Source organism: Ammospiza caudacuta, chromosome 29, assembly GCF_027887145.1.
Source record: "Ammospiza caudacuta isolate bAmmCau1 chromosome 29, bAmmCau1.pri, whole genome shotgun sequence".
Classification (NCBI taxonomy): Eukaryota; Metazoa; Chordata; class Aves; order Passeriformes; family Passerellidae; genus Ammospiza; species Ammospiza caudacuta.
This window is the reverse complement of record NC_080621.1, coordinates 219,680-241,907: the sequence shown is the minus strand read 5'-3', so window position 1 is coordinate 241,907 and position 22,228 is coordinate 219,680. Positions and strand designations below refer to the sequence as shown.

General features: G+C 68.9%; 5 protein-coding genes across 6 annotated transcripts; 1 reads left to right on the top strand and 4 right to left on the bottom strand.

The window, feature by feature from the left end:
* Window positions 1-691: 691 nt before the first annotated feature.
* ZNF653 (zinc finger protein 653) lies at window positions 692-5,560 on the bottom strand. The gene is made up of 10 exons (XM_058821347.1): window positions 5,510-5,560; window positions 5,173-5,408; window positions 4,594-4,637; window positions 4,018-4,270; window positions 2,867-3,192; window positions 1,976-2,132; window positions 1,547-1,679; window positions 1,355-1,469; window positions 1,140-1,239; window positions 692-993 (listed from the first exon to the last, which is right to left on the bottom strand). The coding sequence occupies exons 1-10, from the start codon at window positions 5,558-5,560 to the stop codon at window positions 891-893; spliced, it is 1,518 nt and encodes a 505-aa protein (XP_058677330.1). The 3' UTR covers window positions 692-890.
* Window positions 5,561-6,101: 541 nt separating this feature from the next.
* Window positions 6,102-9,549, bottom strand: ECSIT (ECSIT signaling integrator). The gene is given in 8 exon segments (XM_058821346.1): window positions 6,102-6,341; window positions 6,343-6,377; window positions 6,452-6,557; window positions 7,066-7,214; window positions 7,507-7,561; window positions 7,786-8,009; window positions 8,502-9,036; window positions 9,318-9,549. Coding segments are annotated over 8 exon segments (1,407 nt in total). The 5' UTR covers window positions 9,381-9,549.
* An 885-nt stretch (window positions 9,550-10,434) lies between these two features.
* On the top strand, window positions 10,435-15,785 carry CNN1 (calponin 1). Its single transcript, XM_058821436.1, has 7 exons — window positions 10,435-10,632; window positions 12,130-12,251; window positions 12,706-12,772; window positions 12,913-13,050; window positions 13,630-13,740; window positions 13,823-13,969; window positions 14,703-15,785. Exons 1-7 carry the CDS (start codon window positions 10,570-10,572, stop codon window positions 14,937-14,939), a joined length of 885 nt encoding a protein of 294 aa, XP_058677419.1. The 5' UTR covers window positions 10,435-10,569; the 3' UTR covers window positions 14,940-15,785.
* Window positions 15,786-15,908: 123 nt separating this feature from the next.
* On the bottom strand, window positions 15,909-16,932 carry ELOF1 (elongation factor 1). Its single transcript, XM_058821459.1, has 3 exons — window positions 16,593-16,932; window positions 16,280-16,350; window positions 15,909-16,190 (listed from the first exon to the last, which is right to left on the bottom strand). The coding sequence occupies exons 1-3, from the start codon at window positions 16,706-16,708 to the stop codon at window positions 16,126-16,128; spliced, it is 252 nt and encodes an 83-aa protein (XP_058677442.1). The 5' UTR covers window positions 16,709-16,932; the 3' UTR covers window positions 15,909-16,125.
* Window positions 16,933-17,465: 533 nt separating this feature from the next.
* On the bottom strand, window positions 17,466-20,643 carry ACP5 (acid phosphatase 5, tartrate resistant). Of its 2 annotated transcripts, none has more exons than XM_058821450.1 (5): window positions 20,442-20,643; window positions 19,713-19,964; window positions 19,305-19,432; window positions 18,346-18,715; window positions 17,466-17,722 (listed from the first exon to the last, which is right to left on the bottom strand). In XM_058821450.1, the coding sequence occupies exons 2-5, from the start codon at window positions 19,962-19,964 to the stop codon at window positions 17,489-17,491; spliced, it is 984 nt and encodes a 327-aa protein (XP_058677433.1). In that variant the 5' UTR covers window positions 20,442-20,643; the 3' UTR covers window positions 17,466-17,488. The 2 variants fall into 2 exon arrangements, with proteins under 2 accessions (XP_058677433.1, XP_058677434.1); XM_058821451.1 differs by having other exon boundaries at window positions 20,560-20,576.
* Between the last annotated feature and the right edge of the window lie 1,585 nt (window positions 20,644-22,228).

Below are 22,228 nucleotides of genomic sequence, written 5' to 3'. Positions count from 1 at the left end.
AGGAGGAGGAGGGCGATGAAGGCCGCGGGCGCCGCTTCAGCACCGGGGACAGCGCCGAGAGCGAGCGCGGCCCCGCGAGGGGCGGAGACCCCGAAATGGGGAGGGGGGCAACGGAGAGCGAGCCCCCAAACCCTGAGGGACCCCCCGAGCCCCCCCAGACCCCCCAAACGTGCACGACCCCAGAGCTCCCGCCCCAAAACCTCGGGACCCTCCCAGACCCTCCCCAAACCCTCCGGGACCCCCACCCCCCTCCCCAAAAATGAACCATCACGAAAATTCTCGATTTTAATGGGGGGGAATCCCGGGGGGCCAGGGGAGGGGTCTGCACCCCCCCGAAATGGGGAGGGGGCACCTGCGAGAGCCCCTCCAAACCCTTCAGGTGCACCGGGACCCCCCCCCAAAACCCCCGGGACCCCACACCCAAAAATGAACCATCACGCAAAATCCCGATTCTAACGGGAGGGCTGGGGGGCGTCCCGGGGGGGGCGCAGACCCCCCCCCAGACCCCCAGGTGTCCCCGGGGAACGACGAGTGACAAGGAAATAAATAAACAAAAAACAAACAAATAAACAAATAAATAAATAAATGAATAAATAGTGAGGGGGGGCCACGGGGTCACCTGGGGGGACACAGAACCACCTGGGTGGGGGACAGGTGAATCTGGGGGGGGCAGGTGAATCCGGAGGCGTCCAAGGGAGTCCAGGGGAGTCCCAGGTGAGTCCAGGTGAATCCAGGGGGACCCAGGTGAGTCTGGGGGGGGGGTCCCAGACGATTCCAGCAGGGGTCCCAGGTGGCTTCAGGTGAATCCGGGGCAGTCCCAGGTGATCGCAGGTGACTCGGGGGGGGCCCAGGTGACTCCAGGTGAGTCCAGGTGCCCCGGGGGGGGGTCTCTATGTGCCGCGGGGCTCGGGGTGCCCCTGCAGCCCCCCGTGTCTCCGCATGTGCCAGGTGAGGGAGGCGCGCTGGCGGCAGCGGAACCCGCACACCTCACACCTGGGGGGGGCAGGTGAGTCTGAGACCCCTCCCCACACACCTGGGGGGGGGCAGGTGAGTCTGGAACCCCTCCCCACACACCTGGGGGGGGGGCAGGTGAGCTCCAGGACCCCTCCCCACCCCATTGGGACCCCCCCCCCACTCACTGCAGGGGTCTCTCCCCCGTGTGTGTCCTCCTGTGCACCTCCAGGTGGTTCCTGCGCTTGAAGGACTTGGCACAGGTGGCGCAGGTGAACTCCCGCGCACCTGCATGGGCAATGGGGGGGCTCAGTGAGAGGGGGCAGCAGGTAACACCCCCTGATGTGGGGGGGGAGGGTTTGGAGGGCACAGCACACCTGGGGTCTCACCTGGGGGGTCTCACCTGAGTGCTCGGCCGTGTGGCGCCGCAGGTGCTCGGCCAGGTGGAAGCTCCTCCCACAGCCGGGCTGGGGGCACACCTGGGCACGGGGCCGGCGGTGCACCTGGCGCAGGTGAGTCTGGGGGGTTCACACAGGTGAGGGGGGTCTGGGACAGGTGAGGGGGGTCTGGGTGTGTCCCCCCCCCCCCCAGGTACCTGTACGCTGCTGAGGGTCCCGAACACCTGCCCACAGGTGGGGTGGGGGCAGCTCAGGGGCCCGGGGGGCTCCTCGGGGGGCTCTGGGGAGGGGGCTCGGCCCCTTCGGCTGCGCCGGGGCCTGCGGGACCTGCTGTGAGACCCCCCCCAAAACAAGGTGTGGGACAGGAGACAGAGCAGCTCACCTGAGCCCCCTGAACCCCTCCCCAAAACCACTCCCCAAAACTCCCAAATCTCCCCAAATAGAACAGTCCCGGAGCCCCAACACCCCCCAAGGACCACCAGGGACCCCAAATGACCCTCAGGGCCCCCTAAACCCCCCAAGAGCGCCCCCATGTCCCCCTGAAACCCCCTCCAAATGACCCCAGGAACCCCCAAAACATCCCCTAGACCCCCCAGGACCCCCCAAAGCCCCCCATGTCCCCCCACCTCTCCGGCTCCGTGGGGATCTCATAGATGATCGCCGACCCCTCGGGCTCCTCGGCTGGGGAGGGGTCCCGGGGGGGCTCCGGAGGGGGGGGCGGGGGGGGCGGCTCCTCCTGCTTCAGCCTCAGCAGCGGCTCCTCCTCCTCCTCCTCATCCTCCTCTGCCATTGGTGGGGCTGGTGAGACCCCCGGGACCCCCACCCAGATCCTGCCCCGAGCTGCTTCTGAGCCCCAAACCCACCGCCAGCCCCCTGAGCCCCAATTCTGACCCCAAACCTTCCCCAATTCCTGACCCAAACCCCCATTTACGACCCCAAACCCCTCAATTCCTGACCCCAAATCTTCCTTACCCCTAACCCTAACCCATTCCTGACCCCAACCCTCCCGATTCTGACCGCAATCTCCAACTGCTGACCCAAACCCCCATTCCTGACCCCAAATCTTCCCCAGATTTCTCCATTCCTGGCCCCAAATCCTCCCCCATTCCCGACCCCAAATTCTCCATTCCTGACCCACAACCTTCCCCAAATTTTCTCATTCCTGACCCCAATTCTTCCCCCAATTCCCGACCCAAACACCCCATTCCTGACCCCAAATCTCCCCCAAATCCCCAACTCCAAATTCCCCCAATTCCCGACCCAAATGCCCCAATTCTGACCCCAAACCTCCCATTCCTGACCCAATCCCCAATTCCCAACCCAAACCCTCATTCCTCACACAAACCTCCCATTCCTGACCCCAAATATTCCCCCATTTCCCCATTCCTGACCCTAAACCTTCCCCAATCCCATTCCTGACCCCAATCCCATTCCCGACCCAAACCCCCCAATTCCTGACCCAAAATCTTCCCCCACCCCCCTATTCCGAGTCCCCCCCCCCATCATTTCCCCCTCACCTGTCTTGCCCTGCGGCTGTGGCTCCTCAGGTGTGGTGGGCGTGGTGAAGGCACTGCCCCCCCCTCCCTGGAGCAGCACCTGGAGCCCCCCCGGGCCCTGCTGGAGCCCCTCCAGGCCAAGCCCCCCCTCCTGGAGCCCCCCCAGGACCCCCCCCAGCAGCAGCAGCGTGGTGGGCGGGGGTCCCGGCCCCCCCCTCAGTATGGGGAGGGGCAGGCACAGCACGGCCTCCAGAGCCTCGGGGGGGGCGGCGGGACCCCCGGGCGGGGGAGGGGGGGGCACAGCGGGACCCCCGCCCGGGGCTGGAGCGGCCTCAGAGCCCGAGGAGCTGCACGAGGAGGAGGAGGAGGAGGAGGAAGAGCCGGGGGCTGTGGGGGGAAGAGGAGAGTCAGGGGTCAGGGGAGGGTCTGCCCCCCCCCCCCGGGTGAAAATCCCCCTGGAAACCCCAAATATGGCACAGAGCACCCAAAAACCTGCTCGAGAGTCAAAACAGCCTAAGGAGAACTTGGGTTGTCCCTAAAGACCCCCAAACTCCCAGAGGCCAAAACCCCCAGACCCCCCAAACCTCAAAGCCCCCAAACCCCACATTCCCCAGAGCCCAAATCCCCCAGACCCCAAACCCCACACCCCCAAAGCCCCCCAGACTCCAAACCCCAAACCCCACACACTCCCCACGTGGGGCTCAAACCCCACGTCCCACACAGCCCCCAGACCCCAAACCCCACAAACTCCTGATAGACACCCCAAACCCCACACAGCCCCCAGACCCCAAACCCAGCACACCCCAAACCCCACAAACTCCTGATAGACACCCCAAACCCCACACAGCCCCCAGACTCCAAACCCAGCACATCCCCAAACCCCACACATCACCCCCAAACCCTCCACACCCCAAACCCCATACCCCACACACCCCCCACACCTCACAACCCCCAAATCCCCAAGAGCCCCCAGACCCCACAGATCCCCCAAACCCAACACCCTAAACCTCCCAAACCCCAAACCCCACATCCCCCAGACCCCAAATCCCCCAAACCCCACACACCCCAAACCCAACACCCCAAATCCCCCAAACCCCACATCCCACACATCCCAAATCCCCCAAACCCCACATCCCACACATCCCAAATCCCCCAAACCCCAAACCCCACACATCCCCTGAGCCGCCAAACCCCCCAGGACCCCCCAGTCCTCACCATCCTCGCCCTCGGAGCCGCTGGGGGCCCTCAGGGGCGGGTGCAGGTCCTGGAAGTAGCGGTGCCCGCGCTCGCACTGCCACACGGCCGTGGTGAGCAGCCCCAGCGCCGGCTCCAGCTCCGCCAGGCGCGGCTCGTACGGGCAGCGCTGTCCGTGGTCCTCGTACCACAGCACGGCGTGCCGCAGGCAGTTCACGTTCCGCCGGCGCCCTGAGGGGTGAGGGACCCCCAGAGAGAGATATGGGACCCCCAAAGTGAGATACAGCCACCCCAGAGCGAGATACAGCCGTCCCAAAGTGGGGTGCAGCCATCCCAGAGCGAGGGGCAGCGCTGCCCGTACCACAGCACGGCGTGCCGCAGGCAGCTCACGTTCCACCGGCGCCCTAAAGGGGGGCACGGGGTAAGGGACCCCCAAAATTGGGGTATGGGACCCCCCAAGTGGGGTGTAGCTAACCCAGAGCGGGGCACAAGCACCACAGAGTGAGGGGCAGCCCCCCAAAGCCAGGTACAGCCCCCCAGCATCAAACACTCACGCTTTTTGCGTTTGGGTTTCTTCGGGAGCTGCTCCCAGGGTTTGCTGTGGGGAGAGAGGGGATGGCAGAAAGGGGAAGGGCCCCCGGCCTTCCTCCCCAGCCCTCCTCCTCCCCAACCTTCCTCCTCCTCCTCAGGCCAACCCTTCTCCTTTCCGCCGCCTCCCTCCTCCTTATCCAGCCCCTCGCTTCCTTCCTCAGCCTTCATGCCCCCAGCCTTCCTCCTCCTCCTCCTCTTCCCGTTCTTCATCCCCCAGGAGCGCGAGGAAGAGCAGGGAGAGGCGGGAGAGGAAGAGGGTCGGGACAGGCGGGAGGGGACGAGGAAGAGGAGAGTGAGGAAGAGGAGGCTGAGGAGGAGGAGAACGAGGAAGAAGAGGAGGATCAAGGCCGGTAACCCGCCCAGCGCCGCTCCAGCACCGCGGACAGCTCCCGCCGCTCCCGCCGCGCCCCGGGCCCGCTCCGCGCCCCCGGCCCCGCTTGGGGGGACCCCGACAGCGACCCCCGCCCCCCAAACCCCTCCGGGACCCCTCCCCACCCCCTCAGCGCCCCCTGCCCCGGCTCCCCCCGGCTCCCCCCGCTCACCCGCGCCGCCCGGCGCGCTGGCCCCGCTCCAGCCCCAGCAGGTAGGCCGCCAGCTTGGCGTCGCTCCATCCGCTGCGGCGCCGCAGCTCCACCCAGGGCCCGTGCGCCTCGCCCAGGTACACCCGCCGCACGTCGTACTTCTTGCGCGACTCCAGCCGCCGCCGCGCGCGGTCCGTGTCCGTCAGGCGGGGCCGGCCCCGCGCTTTGCGGCCCCCGCCGGGCTCGGGGCCCGCCCCGGGACCCCCGGGAGCCCCCCCGGGACCCCCGGGAGCCGCCCCGGGCCCGCCGGGGCCGCGCTCGGCCGCGCTCATGCCGCCGCGCGCTGAGATGACGTCACGGCAATGTCGCGTTGTGATGATGTCACGGCGTCGCGGCGCTCGGTGCGCATGCGCCAAACGCGCTCTGCCCTCAACTCCCGCCCGGGATTTTGGGGAGGGGGCGCTGAGGGGAGGGGGACCCCAAAGGGGAGACCCCAAAGGGGTCCGGGGGGTCTGAGCCCGACCCGGGACCCCCGGGTGCGAGGGGTGGTGGGGGCGCAGCTGAGGGAGCGCAGCGGGTCACTGGGGACCCCCCCAAACTCAGCGGGGGACCCCTCAAAGGGACACCAGAACTCACTGAGGACCACCCAGTGCCCCCCAAATTCACACAGAACCCACTGGGTTTGGGGGGCGCGACACTGGCAAGGGGAAACGACCTCTGAGCACCCCCAAATCTCCCCCCCGGCCCCTCAAAACCCCTCAAACCCCCCCCCAGCACTCCCAAAATCCCCTCTTATGACCACGTAGGACACACAACCCCCCCAAAAATCCTCCCAAATCCCTCCAAGACCCCCCGAAAACCCTTACCCAGCACCCCCAGAGCCCCCCAAATCCCCCAAAATCCCCCCAAAACGCCTCCCAGACCCCCAAAATCACGACACCCTCTCTCCATCACACACCCCGTTTATTCCCCTCTGTTTTCGGGGGCTCTCCCCCAGGCTCCCGCCCCTCGGGGGGCTCCAGCCCCGTTCCCGGGGGGCTCCCCTGGCCCAGCCGGGCCCTCGGGGGGGGCTCAGCCCCCGGCTCCATCCCCGGGTGCAGGCGGAAGATCACCGGGGTGTTGGCCAGGGCCGGGTTCCGCTCCTGCAGCGCCGCGATCCAGCGGGCCAGGGCCGGGCGCTGGGCCCCCCCCCGCCATGCACAGCGCCAGCACCGGGCCCTCCTCCACTGCCGGGGGGCACACGGGGTCAGGGGGGCGCGGGGAGAGCCCAGAGCCGCCCCCGGAGCCCTCCCCAAATCACCTCTGTCCACGTCGTGGAAGTCGTCGTCGTCCCAGGGGCTGCGCTCCAGCTCCAGCTCCAGGTGAAGGGGGAAGTAAAAACTGCGCTCGGGGTCCGGGGGGGGGTCCTGGGTGGAAAAAGGGGGGTGGGAGGGGGGCTGGGAGGTCCCAGGACCCCTCAGGATTCCCCCATGACCCTCCCAGGGCCCCCAAGGTACGCCCGTGACCCCTCCAGGCCCTCCCATAACCCCTCCTAGGACACCCCCATGACTCCTTAGGACCCCCCAGCACCCCCAAGACCCCTCACGACCCCACAGGATTTCCCCCTGGACCCCCTGAGATCCCTCAGGCCCCCCCAGAACCCCCAGTGACCCCCCAGAACCCCCTCAGGCCCCCCCCCAGAAGCCCCCCATGACCCTCCCATGACCCCCTAGCCCCTCCAGGACCCTCCAGGACCCCCTCAGAACCCTCCATGACCCCCCAGAACACCCCTCAAGACCCTCCAGGACCCCCATAACCCCCTTCAGGCCCCCCTAGGACCCCCTAGGACCCTCCCAGGACGCCCCAGGCCCCCCAAAGTCCCCCCATAACCCCCCCCATGACCTCCCAGAAGCCCCCCAGGACCCCCCGACTGACCCTGATGTGGGGGGGCAGGGGGTCCCCCCTTAGCACGAAGTATTTGAGGAGGGTCCCGCGGAGCCAGAGCGGGAACGGCCCCTCCACGAACACCGGGCGGGCAGGGCCGTGCTGGGCCAGCAGCTCCTGCTGGTCTGGGGACTGACAGCCTGGGGACATTGGGGACATTGGGGACACCAAGGGACACCAAGGGACATGGGGGACACCGTGCTGGGCCAGCAGCTCCTGCTGGTCTGGGCTCTGTGATCCTGGGGACAATGGGGACATTGGGACATTGGGGACACTGGGACATTGGGAGGGACATGGGGGGGACACTGGGGACAGCTGGGGACAGCTGACCCCAAACCCTTCACAGAGACCCTCAGGGAACCCCAAACCCACCCCAGGGACCCCAAACCCAAACCAACCCCTCCAGGGCACCCCAACATCCCCAGCACTCACTGATGATGAAGGGCTGGACGGAGCCTTCATCGTCCCCTGAGTCCGGCACTGGCGCCTGTGGGACAGGGACAGGGACAGGGGTCACTGCAGGGACACCTCTGACCCCTCAGCTGTGTCTCCCCAGTGTCCCCACCTGGGTGAGGGTGACAGTGTCCCCTGTGTCCCCCCATGTCCCCCGTGTCCCTGTCACCTGTGTGACACTGATGACAGGCCCGGGGTGGCAGGCCATGCGCTGCAGCCCCAGGGTCAGTGTCCCCTGTCCCCCCGTGTCCCTGTCACCTGTATGACACTGATGATGGCCCCCGGGTCGCAGGCCATGCGCTGCAGCCCCAGCCGTGCAGCCTCCAGCCCGGGGGGCAGCGGCCGGGGGGGCTGCGGATGGGGGTCCAGGTGCCGCATGCGCGGCAGCCAGAACTGCATCCGCTGCAGCTTCCGCATGGGCCGGCTGCGCGGCCCGAACACCCCCAGCAGCAGGAACCGCGTCTCTGCGTCCGGCATCACACCTGGGGGGACATTGGGGACATTGGGGACAGCCTGGGGACGGCAGGGACACATTGAGGGGACTGGGGATATTGGGGACACATTGGGGGAACAGCAGCAGGAACCGCGTCTCTGCGTCCGGCATCACACCTGGGGGGACACTGGGGACACTGGGGACAGCCTGGGGACATTGGGGGGATTGGGGACATTGTGGACATTGAAGGGACAGGTGAAACAGGGAGGCACCAAGGGGCCTGGAAGGCCACAGGATGGGCACGAGGGGACAGGAGTGACATGGTGAGAGGCAAGGAGAGACAACACAAGGGACACAACAGGGGGGACACCTGGGGACAGCAAGCAGGGCACACCCAGCAGCACGGGTGGCTGAGGTGTCCCCTGTGTCACAGCGCAGAGCCACCCCTTGTTCCCACGCAGAACTGTCCTGTGTCCCCAGGCAGGGCTGTTCCTTGTCCTGGCTGTCCCCTGTCGCTGTCGCCAGTGTCCCCAGCACTCACCGTACTGCTCCATCTGCTCGAGCAGGCGCAGCCCGCACTCCTGCTGCCGCGGGAACGGGAACAGCAGCCTCTGCACGGGGCCCCGGGGCACCCAGGCCCCGCGGGGCAGCAGCCGGAGCAGGGCGTTGTAGGCGCCCAGGCTGCGCTCGGCGCCCAGCGCGGGCAGCGCCGCCAGCGCCGCCTCCACCAGCGCCAGGCGGCCCCCGCGGCCCGGCGGGGCCCGGGACAGCTCCCGCAGCGCCGCCTCGAACGCGGCCCCGGGGTCGGAGCGGCCGCCGGCGTCACCCGTGTCACCGGTGTGGGTGTGCTCGTGGTGCGACCCGCGGGAGCGGAGCAGGCGGCGCAGGGGGGGCTTGGGGGTGGCACCCCCTGAAGTGTCACCCCCCGAGGTGTCGCCCCCCGAGGTGTCGCCCCTCGGGCCGTCGCCCTCGGCGGGGTCGCGGCTCGGGGCTCTGCGAGGTTTCGGGGTCCCCTCGTTGGTGTCGCTCCCCTCGGCGGGGACACGCGCGGGGCGCTGGCACAAACTGCGACAGAGCTGGGGAGGGGGAAAAGAGGTCACACCACGGCTGTGTCCCCGTGTCCCCCCCACTGTCCCCCCGTGTCCCCCCCGGTCCCTCCGGCGCCCACCGAACCGCCTGTCCCGCCCGTCCCCTCTGTCCCGTCGATGTCTCCTCTCCCCGCCGTCTCCCTCCACTGTTCCCGTGTCCCCCTCATTCCGTCCTGTCCCCCTCTGGCCTCTCTTGTCCCCCTCTTGTCCCCCTCTGTCCCTCGGTGTCCCCCCGTGTCCGCCCCTGTCCCTCCCGGTGTCCCCCTCACCTCCGGCGCTGCGGGGCCGCCCCAGAGGCGGCGGGGCAGGGCGCGGAGCCAGCCCAGCCTCATGGCGCCGCTGTGGCCGCTATGCCGGTGTCGCCGCTATGCCGGTGTCGCCGCTATGCCGGTGTCGCCGCTATGCCGGTGTCGCGCTGTCGCGCTGTCGCCGCTGTCCCCTCACGGCCGGGCCCCGCTGTCCCCACGCCGGGTCGCGCCGCTGGGCGCCGCCATCTTGGCCTGCTCAGTGGGTGGGGCTTGCCGGGCGCAGCCAATCACCGCGCGGCGTTTCTCGGCGGGCGCTGTGATTGGCAGGCAGCGAGGGGCGGGGCTCGGAGGGGGTTCCCCCGTGACGTCAGAGCGGGACCCCGGGATGCGCTCAGGGACGGGGATCGGCGGTGACGTCACGGGGGGTGAACAGTGACGTCAGAGCGGCCCCGGCAGCCACAGCGGGGGAGAAGGGGATCCCCAAATCCCTGGGGGGTCTGGGGGGGGTCCCGGTGTCCCCCCAGCTCCGGGGGGAGGGGTCCCGGAGCTCCGGGGGGGGCGGGGACGGCCCGGGGAGGGGGAGGGGCAGGGGGGGAGGGGGACATTCCCCACCCGTGACGAGCCGTGTCCCCCCCCCCCGGGGGGGGCGGCGGAGTCCGATCCGGTGACGGCACCGGGAGGGGGGGGCAGGAACCGCGATGTCCTGGGGGAGTCCCGCGGTACCGGGGGGGTCCCGGGAACGCGGGGAGGAGACCCCCGGTGCCCCGGGGGGGTCCCCGGAACTGCGGGGGGGTCCCCGGAACCGCGGGGGGGTCCCCGGTGTCCTAAAGAGGGTCCCCGCTGTGGGGGGGACACCGAGAGTACCGGGGGGGACCGGGGTGTGCGGGGGGGCAAAGCGGATTTGGGGCGGGGGGGGCGGTCCGGGATTCCCCTGCCCCCCCCCCCCGGGATCCCCCCTCCCTCCGGGATCCCCCCGGTAAATGTGGAAAAAATGACGCCATCACCCGCCCCGCCGTGACGTCAGCGCGGCGGAGGGAGCGGATTGGCTGCGGCCGGGCCGGCCCGGGGGGGCTCCGCGCCCACCGCCCACTTTTAAAAGTGGCGGCGGCGGCGCCGGGACGGGACCGGGAGCAACCGAGCGAGGGCACCGAGCCGAGCCGAAGGCACCGACCCCAGCCGGGACAGCCCCGAACCCGCCCGGGACAGCCCCGAACCGGCGCCACCCGCCCGCCGCGACCCCCGCGCCGCCACCGCGACCCCCGCGACCCCCGCCATGTCCAACGCGCACTTCAACCGCGGCCCGGCCTACGGGCTCTCGGCCGAGGTGAAGAACAAGGTGAGCGGCACCGAACCGGAGCGAACCGAACAGAACCGGGGGGTCCGGGCAGGTGTCACCCCCATCCCGGGGGGCGGCAGCACCGGGGCCGGGCGGGGGTCGCGGCGGGACCCGGCGGGAGCGGGGGCGGGACCCGGCGCTGTCCCTGGTGCTGCCCCGGGAGGGAAGGGACGGGCACCGGGCACCGGCACCGGGCACCGGCACCGGGCACCGGCACCGGGCGGCGGCACCGGCGGGATCCCCCCGTGGGTCGCACCGGGCGCCGGTTCACGGGGGGCGGCGGCGTTGGGAGCTCCGCAGTCCCCGGTGCCCCCGGTAAACGGGAGGTGACGGACACCGGGCACCCGGTGCGGGTCACGGAAGGGAGGGGGCGACACCGGGGCTGCCCCGTGAGCACCGGGGGGTCCCGGCGGGCACCGGGCCGCTCAGGGTTAACGGCGATCGGGGGTTTGTGGGGCGGGGGGGCCCCCGCAGCTCCCGGTCCCGGCGGGAGGTGACGAGAACCGAGCGGGGGGTGGCACACCGGGACCCCCGGCGGGGCTGGGGAGGGGGCGACACCGGAACGGACCGGGCGGGCCCCGGGACCCCCCCGAGCCCCCCGCCGGTGCCCGGCCCGGGAAGGGTTAACGGGGGCGGTTCGGGCGGCCCCGCGGCGCGCGGGAGGCGCCGGAGCCGGGACACGGCGGGGGGGGCCCGGCCCGGGAAGGGTTAACGGGGGGGCTCGGCGGGCGGGGGGGGGGCCCGGCGCCCCCCGGCCCCGCCGTGAGCCCTTATAAGGCGGCGGAGCGCGGCGGGCGGGCGGCGGCGGCCCCGGGCCGGGGCTATATATGGGCAAAGGTTCGGGCGGCCCGGTCTGCGCCGCTCCCGGGGGGGCCGGGACGGGGCGGGGGGGAGACGGCAGCCCCGGCATTCCCGGGAACGGGGAACGGGGCCAGCGGGGATGAACGGGAACGGGAAACGGGGCCCTGTGGGAACGGGGAGCGGGGCCCGCGGGGATCCCCGTGCCGCCTCCGCCCCGAGGGTGTCCCCGAAGCGTCACCCCCGCCCTTTGTGGTGTCCCCCTGAGGGTGGCACCGCATTCTCTGTCAGGGTCCCCGCGGTGTCCCCAAATCCTCCCTGGCCTCCTGAGATTGTCCCCCGTGTCCCCACATCCTCCCCGTCCCCCTCGCACTGTCCCCAAATCTTCCATGGCTTTCTGACACTGACCCCCACGTCCCCAAATCCTCCCTGGCCTCCTGAGATTGTCCCCCGTGTCCCCCCGTCTCCGTGAGGGTGTCCCCCACATTCTCCGTGCCACCGTGTCCCCCAACGATGTCCTTATGTCCCCATGTCCTCCTAGCGGTGACCCCGTGCTCCCCCAGCCCCTGGCGCTGTCCCCGTGTCCCCTGGAGCTGTCCTGATGACCCCGTGTCCCCCTGTCCCCTGGTGGTCGCCCCATGCCTCTCTGGCGCTGTCCCCGTGGTGTCCCCTGACTGTCCCCTGTCCCGTGTCCCCCAGCTGGCTCAGAAGTACGACCCGCAGCACGAGCGGGAGCTCCGTGTGTGGATCGAGGGCACCACGGGGCGCCGGATCGGGGACAACTTCATGGACGGGCTCAAGGACGGCGTCATCCTCTGCGAGTACGGCACGGGGACCCCCGGGACCCCCCGGGACCCTCCAGGAACCCCGGGACACCCCTGGGACCCCCTGGAACACCCAGAACCACCTGGGACCGCCCGGCACCCCCACTTTGTCCCCTCCCTGCGCCCCCAGACCCAGCTCGGGAGGATCCTCCGGGAATTTTAACCCACCCCTCACCTGGGCTGACCCCTGACCCTTGATCCTGGGGTCACCCCACCTGGGCCGACCCCACCGGTGTGACCTCAATCCTGACTGGATTCTGGGGTCATCCCGGGGTCACCCCACCTGTGTGACCCCACCTGTGCTGTGGGGGTCATCCCAGGGTGGATTTTGGGATCATCCCGGGGTCACCCCCCCGTGTGACCCCCCCAGTGCTGTCTCGCCTGTGTGACCGCACCTGTGTGACCTCACCTGTGTGACCTCCCCTGTGTGACCTCACCTGTCCCCCCCCAGGCTCATTAACAAGCTGCAGCCGGGCTCGGTGCCCAAGGTGAACGAACCCGTCCAGAACTGGCACAAGGTGAGGGGAAACCCCAAAATTGGGATATGGGGCAAAGTCCCCAAAATTTGGGGCGGGTCTGGGGAGGTTCAGACCCCAAACGTGGGGGTCTGGGTGGGCTCCTGACCCCAAACCCGACCCCAAATCCCCTCCGTGAGCAGCTGGAGAACATCGGGAACTTCCTGCGGGCCATCACGCGCTATGGGGTGAAGCCCCACGACATCTTCGAGGCCAACGACCTCTTCGAGAACACCAACCACACCCAGGTGCAGTCCACGCTCATCGCCCTCGCCAGCCAGGTGAGCCCTTGGGGTCCTGGGGGGTCCTGGGGGGTTCTGGGGCGCTCCAGAGGGTCCTGGTGGCACCAACCACACCCAGGTGCAGTCCACGCTCATCGCCCTCGCCAGCCAGGTGAGATCCTGGGGGTCCTGAGGGGTTCTGGGGCATCCCAGGGGGTCCTGAGAGGGCCTGGGGGCTCCTGAGGGTCCTTGTGGCCCCTTGGAGGACACTGGGCAAACGCTGGGGGGGGGATCCAGAGGGGGGATTTGGGGTCTGGTGAGGCTATTTGGGGTCTGAGGACAACATCTGGGGTCTGGGGCAGGTATTTGGGGTTTGGGAAGGATATTTGGGGTCTGGGGAAGGAATCTGGGGTCTAGAGAGCATATTTGGGATCTGAGGAGGGTATTTGGGATTTGGGGAGGATATCTGGGGTCTGGGGCAGGTATTTGGTGTTTGGGGCAGGAATTTGGGGGTTTGAGGAGGGTATTTGGTGTCTGGGGCAGGTATTTGGGATCCAGGGAGGGTATTTGGTGTTTGGGGGAGGTATTTGGGGTCTGGGGATCCCCATAAGCCCCCCCGACCCCCCGTGTCCCCTGCAGGCCAAGACAAAGGGGAACAACGTGGGGCTGGGGGTGAAATACGCCGAGAAGCAGCAGCGGCGCTTCCAGCCCGAGAAGCTGCGCGAGGGCAGGAACATCATCGGGCTCCAGGTGACACCGGGGACACCTGGGGGACACCCGGGGACATTGGGGGGGGTGGCCTGGGACAGCTGTGACACCATTGTCCCCGCAGATGGGCACCAACAAGTTCGCCAGCCAGCAGGGCATGACGGCGTACGGGACACGGCGACACCTGTACGACCCCAAGCTGGGCACGGACCAACCCCTGGACCAGGCCACCATCAGCCTGCAGATGGGCACCAACAAGGGCGCCAGCCAGGTGGGGACACGGGGACACCTTGGGGACACTGCCACCATGGGGACACTGCCACCGTGGGGACATGGGGACATTGCCACCCAGAGGTGACACGAGGACATGAGGACACCGCCACCCCTTGGGAGGACACAGGGACACGGGCAGGGATGGCACCAGGGGACTTTGATGTCGCGGATTAGGGGGACAAACGGCCCGGAAAGGACAAGGGGGACAGAGAGGGGACAGAGGGGGATGGAAAAGGGGACAGAAAGGGGACAATGAGGGGGACAAAGCGGGGGTGGAGAGAGGAGCATGAAGGGACAATTGGGGAAAATGAGGGGACAGAAAGGGGACAATGAGATGGGACAAGGAGGGGATGGAAATGGGACAATGAGGGACGGAAAAGGAAACAATGAGGGGACAGAGAGGAAGGGACAGAGAGGGGAGAATGAGGGGACAATTAGAGGAAAATGAGGGGACGGAGAGAGGACAATCAGGGGACAATAAGGGGATGAAAAACGGACCGAGAGGGGACAAAGCGGGGACGAAGAGAGGAGAATGAGGAGAGGGAATGGGAAAGGGAAGGAGAGGGGATGGAGAGGGGACAGAGAGCGACACGAGGGGACGGAAAGGGGACAATGAGGGGAGAGAGATGAGGGGACAGAGTGGGACAATGAGGGGACAAACACCCCGCGGGCAGCACCGCGGGACCCCCAATGACCCCCTGGCCCCCCTCCCGACCCGCTCCCGGTGCCAGGCGGGGATGACGGCGCCGGGCACCAAGCGGCAGATCTTCGAGCCGGCGCTGGGCATGGAGCACTGCGACACCATGACCATCGGGCTGCAGATGGGCAGCAACAAGGGCGCCTCGCAGACCGGCATGACGGTGTACGGGCTGCCGCGCCAGGTCTACGACCCCAAGTACTGCGGCGGCCCCGAGCTGCTCGGCCTCGACGGCTGCGACGGCCACGGCGGCCTCTACAACTCGCAGTAGCCGCGGGCGCCGCCGCCGCTTGCACCGCGACACCGCTGACACCGCCGGCAGCACCGCCGCGCCCCGCCGGGGCCGGGACCGGGGGAGCCGATACCGGGGGAACCGGGGCTGACACCGCCGGCAGCACCGCCGCGCCCCGCCGGGGCCGGGACCGGGGGAGCCGATACCGGGGGAACCGGGGGGAACCGGGGCTGACACCGCCGGCAGCACCGCCGCGCCCCGCCGGGGCCGGGACCGGGGGAGCCGATACCGGGGGAACCGGGACCGGGATCACCGCGTCCCGCCGAGCCAAAACCGGGGCTGGAACCGGGGAACCGGCACCGGGATCGCTCCTGGGCAGGGGCAGCACCGGGAATTGGCCCCAGGGCAGGGAACGATCACGGGACCGGACACGGGGAGGGATCGGTGCTGGGGACGGCCCCGGGATTGCGCCCGGGGGAAATCAGCCCCGGGAACGGCCCCGGGGAGTTCAGGCCTGGGATTGGCGCCGGGAATGGCCCCGGGATCAGCCCCAAGGGGTTTAGTCTCGGTATCAGTCCCGGTATCGGTCCCGGGCTTGGCCCCGGGGGGGTCGGTGTCGGTATCAGTCCCAGAATCAGTCCCGGGATTGGCTCCAGGATCGGTCCCAGGCTTAGTCCCGGAATCAGCCCCGGTAATGGACCCGGGATTGGGCCCGAGGGGAATCGGCCCCGGGAACGGCCCTGGGGGGGTTCAGTCCCAGGATTAGTCCCGGTATCAGCTCCAGGATCAGTCCCGGGGAGTTCCGTCCCGGTATCGGCCCCGGTATCGGTCCCGGTATCGGTCCCGGGGGGCTCGGCCCCCGCCACGTGTGAAGCCACCGAGGCACAATAAAAGCCACACGCAGAGGTGACAGCGCTGCGAGAGTGAGGGGACAGTGCGGGGACAATGGGGGTGACACCCGGGGGGACACCGGGGGGACAATGGAGGGCACAAGGAGGGGACACCAGCGACACCAAGGCCACCATCCCGGCCCGTTTATTGCCGCGCTGCTCTCCCCGAACCGGGCGCCACCCCCGGCCCGGTGTCCCCGAGGGGACAGGGACAAGTCACGGGGGCTGGGGGGCGGAAATGTCACCGCCACACCGGGCCCGGGGGTGGCACCGAGCCCCGGGGGTGGCACCGGGGACAGGGCCGCGTCCCCCCCTCCCGGTGTCCCCTCCCGGTGTCACTGGTTGGCCGCCTCGCAGGCGTCGATCCAGTCGCTGTAAACGTCCACGGGCTCCGACAGGTCTGGGGGCGCCGTTAAGGCTCCATCACGGATTGGGGGGGTCCCGGTGGGGGTCCCGGTGGGGGTCACGGGGGGCTCCCGGTAAGGATACAGGTGATGGGGGTCTGGAACTCCTCCAGGCACACGGTGCACGAGATCACCCCGGTGTTCCGGGCGCGGTCCCTGCGGGGCACCAGGGGGGCGTGACCGCTCCGGGCTCCGTCCCGAACCCTCCCGGTGTCCCCGTTTCCCCTCCCGGTACCGGCACTCCCCGGTGCCCCGTGCCCCGTCCGTGTCCCCCCTCTCCGCTTCCCCCCGCGTTCCTCCGCCGCCGTTTCCGCGCTGCCGCCCGCCCCGTGCCCCGTCCCCGGTGTCCCCTCGGTGCCCCCCCGGTCCCCAGTGTCCCTCCGGTGTCCCCCGCTCACATCTTGACGTCGCAGGACTTCTCGTGGTTGCAGAAGGGACACGTGAACTGCGTCTCCAGCGTCCCCGTCATCTTCTTCTTGGGCGGCGGCTTCCGCTTCGACTTGCGGCGGCCCATGGCGGCCGCACCGGGGCCCAGAACCGGGAACGGCCTCGGGAACGGGAACGACACCGGGATCGGCCGCGGGAGCCGCCTGGGAGTGGCCCCGAGGCGCTGCGGGACGTGCCGGGGGCGGCTCGGCCGCGCCGGGAGCCCTCGGGCCCCTCCCGGTTCCCCCCGGTCTCTCCCGGTTCCTCCGGCCGCGCTCCCGCCGCGTTCCCGGAAGTGCCGCCCCTCCGCCCTCAGCCAATCAGCGGCAGGAACAACGCTATCTGCCCCATCTGACCCACGACAGCCCTGCTCATTGGTTAAAGGGAGCAACGCCCCAGCCAATCACCAGCGGGGAGCCGAGCGGCGCGCGCGCTGTCCCGCCCACCAGACGGACGCGCGGCGCAGCCAATCAGCGGCGCGGGGGGCGTGGCCGGCGCTGTGAGGCTCCGCCCCCCCACCCGCGCGGTTTTTGGGGCGAATTGCGGCGGGTTCGGGTCCGGTCAATACCTTTATTGGGGGGGGGCAGTGTACCCCGGGTCAGGGGTCAGGGTCCGGTCCTCAATGTCCCCCTGTGTCAGGGGTCAGTGTCCCCAGTGTCCCCATTGTCCCGCTGTTCCCAGTGTCCCCTCTGTCCCGTTGTCCCCAGGGAAGGGGTCCCAGTGTCCCCTCTGTCCCCGTTGTCCCCGTTGTCCCGGTCAGAGGCGCGGCGGCACCGTGACGCGGTGCAGGACGCGCCCGGTGTCCCCAATGTCCCCCTGTCCCCCCCTGTCCCCAGTGTCCCTCTGTGCCGGTGTCCCGGTGTCCCGGTCAGAGGCGCGGCGGCACCGTGACGCGGTGCAGGACGCGCCCGGTGCTCTCCAGGAAGGTCACGGTGGCCCCGCGGGGCTCCAGGCGCACGTGCGCGAAGCCGCCGGGGCTCTCGGGGCTCCCGTAGAAGAACCGGAGCGCCCCGGGCGGCACCGAGCGCTCGTGCGGCCGCGACTCCTCCATGAAGTTCCCGGCGCCGCTCAGGACGTAGGCGACACCGCCCTCCTCCAGGTACTGCGGGGGGACAGGGCGGGGTCAGGGGGGGACACACCTGGGACACACCTGGGGATAATGGGGACACACCTGGGGACACACCTGGGGCTGATGGGTGGGATTTAGGGGTCCCTGCACACCTTTGGGTGTCCCTGCACACTCTGGGGCCGTGCCTCACCTGAGGGTTGTACCCCTGTCTCCCCTGTCTGTCTCACCTCTCTCACCTGTCCCTGTCCCACCTGTCCCTGTCCCTCACCTGTAGATTGTGGTCATGCCTGCACAGGTAGGCGCTGACATGGTGCTGCCGCAGCAGCCACACCAGGCAGGCCGTGGGGCTCTCTCACCTGTCTGTACCTGTCTGTACCTGTCTGTACCTGTCTGTACCTGTCTCACCTGCAGGTTGTGGTCATGCCTGCACAGGTAGGCGCTGACGCGGTGCCGCCGCAGCAGCCGCACCAGGCAGGATGTGGGGCTCTCTCACCTGTCTGTACCTGTCTGTACCTGTCTCACCTGTCCGTATCTCACCTGTAGGTTATGATCATGCCCGCACAGGTAGGCGCTGACGCGGTGCCCCCCTGTCCCTGTCACACCTGTCTGTACCTGTCTGTACCTGTCTGTACCTGTCTCACCTGTCCGTATCTCACCTGTAGGTTATGATCATGCCCGCACAGGTAGGCGCTGACGCGGTGCCGCCGCAGCAGCGGCCGCAGCAGCCGCACCAGGCAGGCCGTGGGGCCGTGCTTGGCCACCGACCACACCGGGTAGTGCCCGGCCACCAGCACGAAGGCGTCGCCCGCCGCCGCCTCCAGCTGCGCCCGCAGCCAGCCCAGGTGTGCCGCGGCCGCCGCCGCGTCCCGGGGCCCCGCGGGGCCCGAACCGGGGCCCGAACCGGCGCCGGAACCGAAATCGTCGCTGTGGCCGCAGAGCAGAACCGAGTCCAGCACCAGCAGCCGCGCCGAGACGTTGGAGCCCGGCAGGTGCAGGCGCAGGCTGTAGTACGGGTGGGGAAAGTGCCTGGGGACAGAGGGGACACCTGGGGACACGTGGGGACACGTGGGGACAGCCTGGGGACACGGGGACATCATGGGGACACTGCGGGGACAGCCCGGCAGGCGCAGGCGCAGGCTGTTGTACGGGTGGGGAAAGTGCCTGGGGGGACAGAGGGACACTTGGGGACACCTGGGGAGAGCTGGGGACACTTAATACATTGCAAGGACACCTGGGGGCACTTGGGGACACTTGGGAACAGTGTGGCAACAGTCTGGTGACACGCTGGCACAAGACACAGGGTGTGGTAGGGCTGGGGAAAGCGCCTGCAGGATGTGAGGGCACTTGGGGACAGCTGGGGACACTTGGGGACATGCAGGGACATGGCAAGGACATGCCAGGGACATGTGGGGACATGCCAAGCAGGGCTGGGGACACCCAGTGGAAACTTGGGGACCCTTGGGGACCCTCGGGGACATTTGGGGACCCTTGGGGACACTCGGAGACCCCTTGGGGACCCTCAGGGACCCTCGAGGGAACTCAGGGACCCTTGGGGACTCTCAGGGACATTTGGGGCCCTTTGGGGACCCTCGGTGACCCCGGTGTCCGGCCGTACCAGCGCGGGGAGTGGCGGCTGTAGCGCAGCTGCGCGGTGACATTGCCAGCGTGGTCGTGGTTCCCGGCCATGACGAACCAGGGGACACCGCGGAGCCCCGGGGACACGAACACGCGCTCGAAGGTGTCCTGGGGACATTGGGGACACCGTGGGGACATTGGGGACACCACGGGGACAAAGGGGACACCGCGGAGCCCCGGGGACACAAACACACGCTCGAAGGTGTCCTGGGGACATTGGGGACACCACAGGGACAATGGGGACACCCTGGGGACACAATGGGGATACCACAGGGACACTATAGGGACTCCATGGGGACATTGGGGACACCACAGGGACAATGAGGACACTGGGGACACCACGAGGACATTGGGGACACCCTGGGGACACCGGGGACGGCAGGGGCACCTGGAAGCGCGGGTCCCACTCGTCCTTGACCCCCTCGTAGTAGAAGTTGTCCCCCAGGGCCAGCACGAAGTCCCCCCCCAGCTCGGTGGCCGCCCGGCCCATGGCCGCCGCCGTGGCCACCTGGCGGGGGGTGACAAAGGGGGGCTCGGGCAGCCCCCCCCAGTCCCCCAGGGCCAGGAAGGACAGAGCCCCCCCCGGGGCGCCGAGCCCGGGGGACACCAGCGACAATGACAGGGACAGCAGTGCCAGCATCTGCGGGGACACGGGGGCGTCACCGGGGGTGGCACCGGGGGTCAGATGGTGTCACAACCCCCCCCCCCCGATGTCACCCAAGGGTCTTGGGCTGTCACAACCCCCCCAGTGCCACCCAGGGGGACGTGGAGAGGGGACACGGGGGTGTCGCAGGAGGGTCTGGGGGCGTCACAATCTCCCACCCCACTGTCACCCATGGCTCTGGGGTGTCGCCCCCCCCCCCCATTGTCACCCCTGAGGATTTGGGGGTGTCACAACCCCCCCATTTTGTCACTTAGGGCTCCGGGGGTGTCACTCCCCCCCTCCCCATTGTCACCCCCGAGCTCTGGGGCTGTCCCTGTCCCCTCCCCATTGTCACCCTCACGGTCTGGGGCTGTCCCTGTCCCCTCCACGTGTCCGGGGGGGGGTCACGAGTGTCACCCTCCCCTTCCCCCGGGGGTCTCACGTGTCCGGTTTGTCCCCGGGGGTCGCTCTCACCGTCCCGGCCGCGCTGTCCCCGCGCTGTCCCCGCGCTGTCCCCCCCCCGTGTCCCTTTATGGCCCCAAAAGGGGAAGCGGGGTCGCCTCCCCCGCCCCCCCCCCGGCCCTGCTGTCACCTGACGGGTCCTGGGGACACTGGGAGGGAACTGGGAGCACTGGGAGAGCGGGGGGAGGGACAGACGGACACTGGGACAGGGACAGATGGACACTGGGAGAGGGAGGGGGAACTGGGAGGGAACTGGGAGCACTGGGAGCACTGGGGACAGGGTGGGGAGGGACAGAGGGGACACTGGGAGCACTGGGGGAGGGACAGATGGACACTGGGAGCACTGGGAAAGTGGGGGGAGGGAACTGGGAAATGGGAATCATCTGGAAATCCCCAAAATTCCCCAAATTCGCTCGAACCACGGGACTGAGGGGGAGACGGACACGCCCCCCCCCCCCAGCAGGGACCCCCAAAATCTGCCCCAGACCCAAAAAATCCCCCCCAGATCCCCTAAACCACGCCCAAAATCTTCCCCAGACCCAAAAAATCCCCCCCAGATCCCCTAAACCACCCCCAAAATCTGCCCCAGACCCAAAAAATCCCCCCAGACCCCAAAATTCCCCCCGGCTTCTCATATCCCTCCCTTACCCCTCCGTAAGTGCCCCCCAAATACTCCCAGGACCCCCCCCAGACCCCCCAATTTCCCCCCCCCCCGGCCGGGCCAGGCGCTGCCAGCGGGTATCGACATTTTTTATTTCCATTTTTTTCTCCTTTTCCGCCCCAAAGTTTTTTTTTTTTTTTTTTTCCGCGGTTTTTTATTTTCATCCCGCGATGGGGGGGGGGGGGGAAGGGGCGGGGCAGTGAGGGGGGGAGGGGGCGCCCCGCCCCCTGGGGAATGACGTCACTACCACGTGCAGGGGGGGGGGTTGTGAGGGGGGGTCCCCAAATTGTGCAACGCTGGTGCGGGCGCGACCCCCCCCCCAAATATCGGCCCCTCCCCTCCCCCCCCAGGGTGGATTTTGGGGCGGGGGGGCCCAAAACGGAGATGGGGAGGGGTCGCATTGCCCTGGGGGGAGGGGATGGGGGGGGCAGGGGCCCATTGCTGGTGGGGGGGTCCCCAAATGTTGGGGGCCCCCAGTGCTGGTGGGGGGGGCCCGAAATGGGGGGAGCCCAAAAATTGGGGGGGGGGGAGGGGGGGTGTGGTTTATTGTGGGGGAGGGGTCCCAAAATCCGGGGAAGGGGGGGGCACAAAGAGAGGGGGAGGGGGCGCCCCAAAAGGGGGGGCCCGGGGGATTTGTCCCCATTTTGGGGAGGGGTCGCGGGCGGGGGGGGGAAGGCACGCGGGGGGGTCTAAGGCAAAGGCGATTTTGGTCCGTTTGACCCCAAAATCCCGGGGGGGGGAGGGGAAAGGGGAGAGGGGCCCATCCCACCCCCCCCCACCCGGCCGAAGGTGCAGAAAACCCCAAAAATGAGCGAAATGTCCCCAAATCCCCCCCCCGTGACCCCCCCCGGAACGCGAGCTCGGAGCGAAATGAGCCAAAAACGATAAAAATAAAAAAATCGTGGGGGGAGCGCCCCCGATGGGGAAAATCAGGGAAAATTGGGGATTTCCCCCCAGAAAAGCACTTGGAGAGCGGGGGGGGGGTTTGACCCCAAAATGGGAATGGGGGGGTTTGACCCTTGGGGGGGAGGGGGAGAACAAAGGGGGGGGGGTGGGAAAACTGTGGGGAGCCCCAAAATTGTGGAGTTTGACCCCAAAATGAGGGGGGATCCCCAAAAAGGGTGGGTTTGACCCAAAC

What these genes read in the sequence shown, in the direction of transcription:
- ZNF653 (XM_058821347.1), bottom strand. Translation starts at nt 5,560, where the DNA reads ATGCGCACCGAGCGCCGCGACGCCGTGACATCATCACAACGCGACATT. An exon ending in CAGCGCGCCGGGCGGCGCGG is followed by an intron (nt 4,638 to 5,172) that starts GTGAGCGGGGGG and finishes CTCTCCCCACAG; the next exon opens with CAAACCCTGGGAGCAGCTCC. An exon ending in ATCCCCACGGAGCCGGAGAG is followed by an intron (nt 1,680 to 1,975) that starts GTGGGGGGACAT and finishes GGGGTCTCACAG; the next exon opens with CAGGTCCCGCAGGCCCCGGC.
- CNN1 (XM_058821436.1), top strand. Translation starts at nt 10,570, where the DNA reads ATGTCCAACGCGCACTTCAACCGCGGCCCGGCCTACGGGCTCTCGGCC. An exon ending in CGGCCGAGGTGAAGAACAAG is followed by an intron (nt 10,633 to 12,129) that starts GTGAGCGGCACC and finishes CGTGTCCCCCAG; the next exon opens with CTGGCTCAGAAGTACGACCC. An exon ending in CCGTCCAGAACTGGCACAAG is followed by an intron (nt 12,773 to 12,912) that starts GTGAGGGGAAAC and finishes CTCCGTGAGCAG; the next exon opens with CTGGAGAACATCGGGAACTT.
- ELOF1 (XM_058821459.1), bottom strand. Translation starts at nt 16,708, where the DNA reads ATGGGCCGCCGCAAGTCGAAGCGGAAGCCGCCGCCCAAGAAGAAGATG. An exon ending in AAGTCCTGCGACGTCAAGAT is followed by an intron (nt 16,351 to 16,592) that starts GTGAGCGGGGGA and finishes GGTGCCCCGCAG; the next exon opens with GGACCGCGCCCGGAACACCG. An exon ending in GTTCCAGACCCCCATCACCT is followed by an intron (nt 16,191 to 16,279) that starts GTATCCTTACCG and finishes CGGCGCCCCCAG; the next exon opens with ACCTGTCGGAGCCCGTGGAC.
- ACP5 (XM_058821450.1), bottom strand. Translation starts at nt 19,964, where the DNA reads ATGCTGGCACTGCTGTCCCTGTCATTGTCGCTGGTGTCCCCCGGGCTC. An exon ending in AGTGGGACCCGCGCTTCCAG is followed by an intron (nt 19,433 to 19,712) that starts GTGCCCCTGCCG and finishes CAATGTCCCCAG; the next exon opens with GACACCTTCGAGCGCGTGTT. An exon ending in AGCCGCCACTCCCCGCGCTG is followed by an intron (nt 18,716 to 19,304) that starts GTACGGCCGGAC and finishes CTCTGTCCCCAG; the next exon opens with GCACTTTCCCCACCCGTACT.